The 863-nt window shown below is 38.8% G+C and overlaps 1 protein-coding gene across 2 annotated transcripts in view; it reads right to left on the bottom strand.

The window, feature by feature from the left end:
- FAM120A (family with sequence similarity 120A) overlaps nt 1-378 on the bottom strand; it is a 47,142-nt gene extending 46,764 nt beyond the window's left edge. For both annotated transcript variants that reach the window (XM_010007814.1, XM_010007815.1), the window contains exon 1: nt 138-378. In XM_010007814.1, the coding sequence (XP_010006116.1) occupies nt 138-204 (67 nt within the window). In that variant the 5' untranslated portion in view covers nt 205-378. The remainder of the gene's footprint in view (nt 1-137) is intronic.
- Nucleotides 379-863: the final 485 nt, after the last annotated feature.

Here is an 863-nt window from a genome sequence, read left to right as displayed (position 1 = left end):
GCAGGAATGTCTGAAACAAGGGGATGTCTCTCCTTAGAAGCTTTGTCAGCTTAGAAATATGTATTTTAAAACAGTTAATAGAAATGTAAATCATAAATCTGACTAGTAGCATCGAGTTTTTTTATTACTCCACTTACCTAAAAGAGCAGCAAAAATAGGAAAGCGATTTGGATTCAGGTCCAGTTGCTTGGCAACTTCATGCATTAGGTATTGGCTTGTTGTGAGACTTTTCCCATTACGGCTCAGTTTTAGGGCATGGGCACTGAAATAGTAAGGGATGTTGCACAATGCATAATCGGAGTCATATGCAACCAAACCATGGAAACCTTTTTCTCTGCAGAAAGCAATTACTTCTTGATGATGATCCTCAATGCTCTGTGCAACCTATAGTAGAAGACAAGAGTAATTAGCTACAGTGTTAAATTGCAGTACTGATTTATCACATGTATTATGATATGTCAAGTCTTTCTGAAACTATGTATGTGCATTTGAAACACTTGCAGCATTTTAAAAATCCAGTGACACAGCAGATAGGGACAGGACGTCAGGAGCCCTCCAAAACACAACACAAAGTGCTAGAAGCCTACACACCAGAGCAGCTTCACATACTGCTGAACACCTCTGAAGTAACTGGCTACATACAGAAATATTCAAACACCACATGTGTTAACTCATGGGAAAAATCCTACGGTTGTGGATATGTAACCAGTTCAGCTAGCCAATATGCCCCCATAAAAAGCAATCACGAGTACTTCTAAAGTTTTGCTTCCCTGTTTTGAAAGAAACAAACATAACCCCAGATGAACAGAGGTAATTTTCTTGACCTTTCAAATATCTGCCTTGCTGTGTTAAGTCCCATTTTT

The sequence above is a fragment of the Chaetura pelagica genome, unplaced genomic scaffold, assembly GCF_000747805.2.
Source record: "Chaetura pelagica isolate M959 unplaced genomic scaffold, ChaPel_1.0 scaffold562, whole genome shotgun sequence".
Taxonomy (NCBI): domain Eukaryota; kingdom Metazoa; phylum Chordata; class Aves; order Apodiformes; family Apodidae; genus Chaetura; species Chaetura pelagica.
The sequence above is the reverse complement of the archived record's forward strand: the minus strand, read 5'-3'. Positions and strand labels throughout refer to the sequence as shown.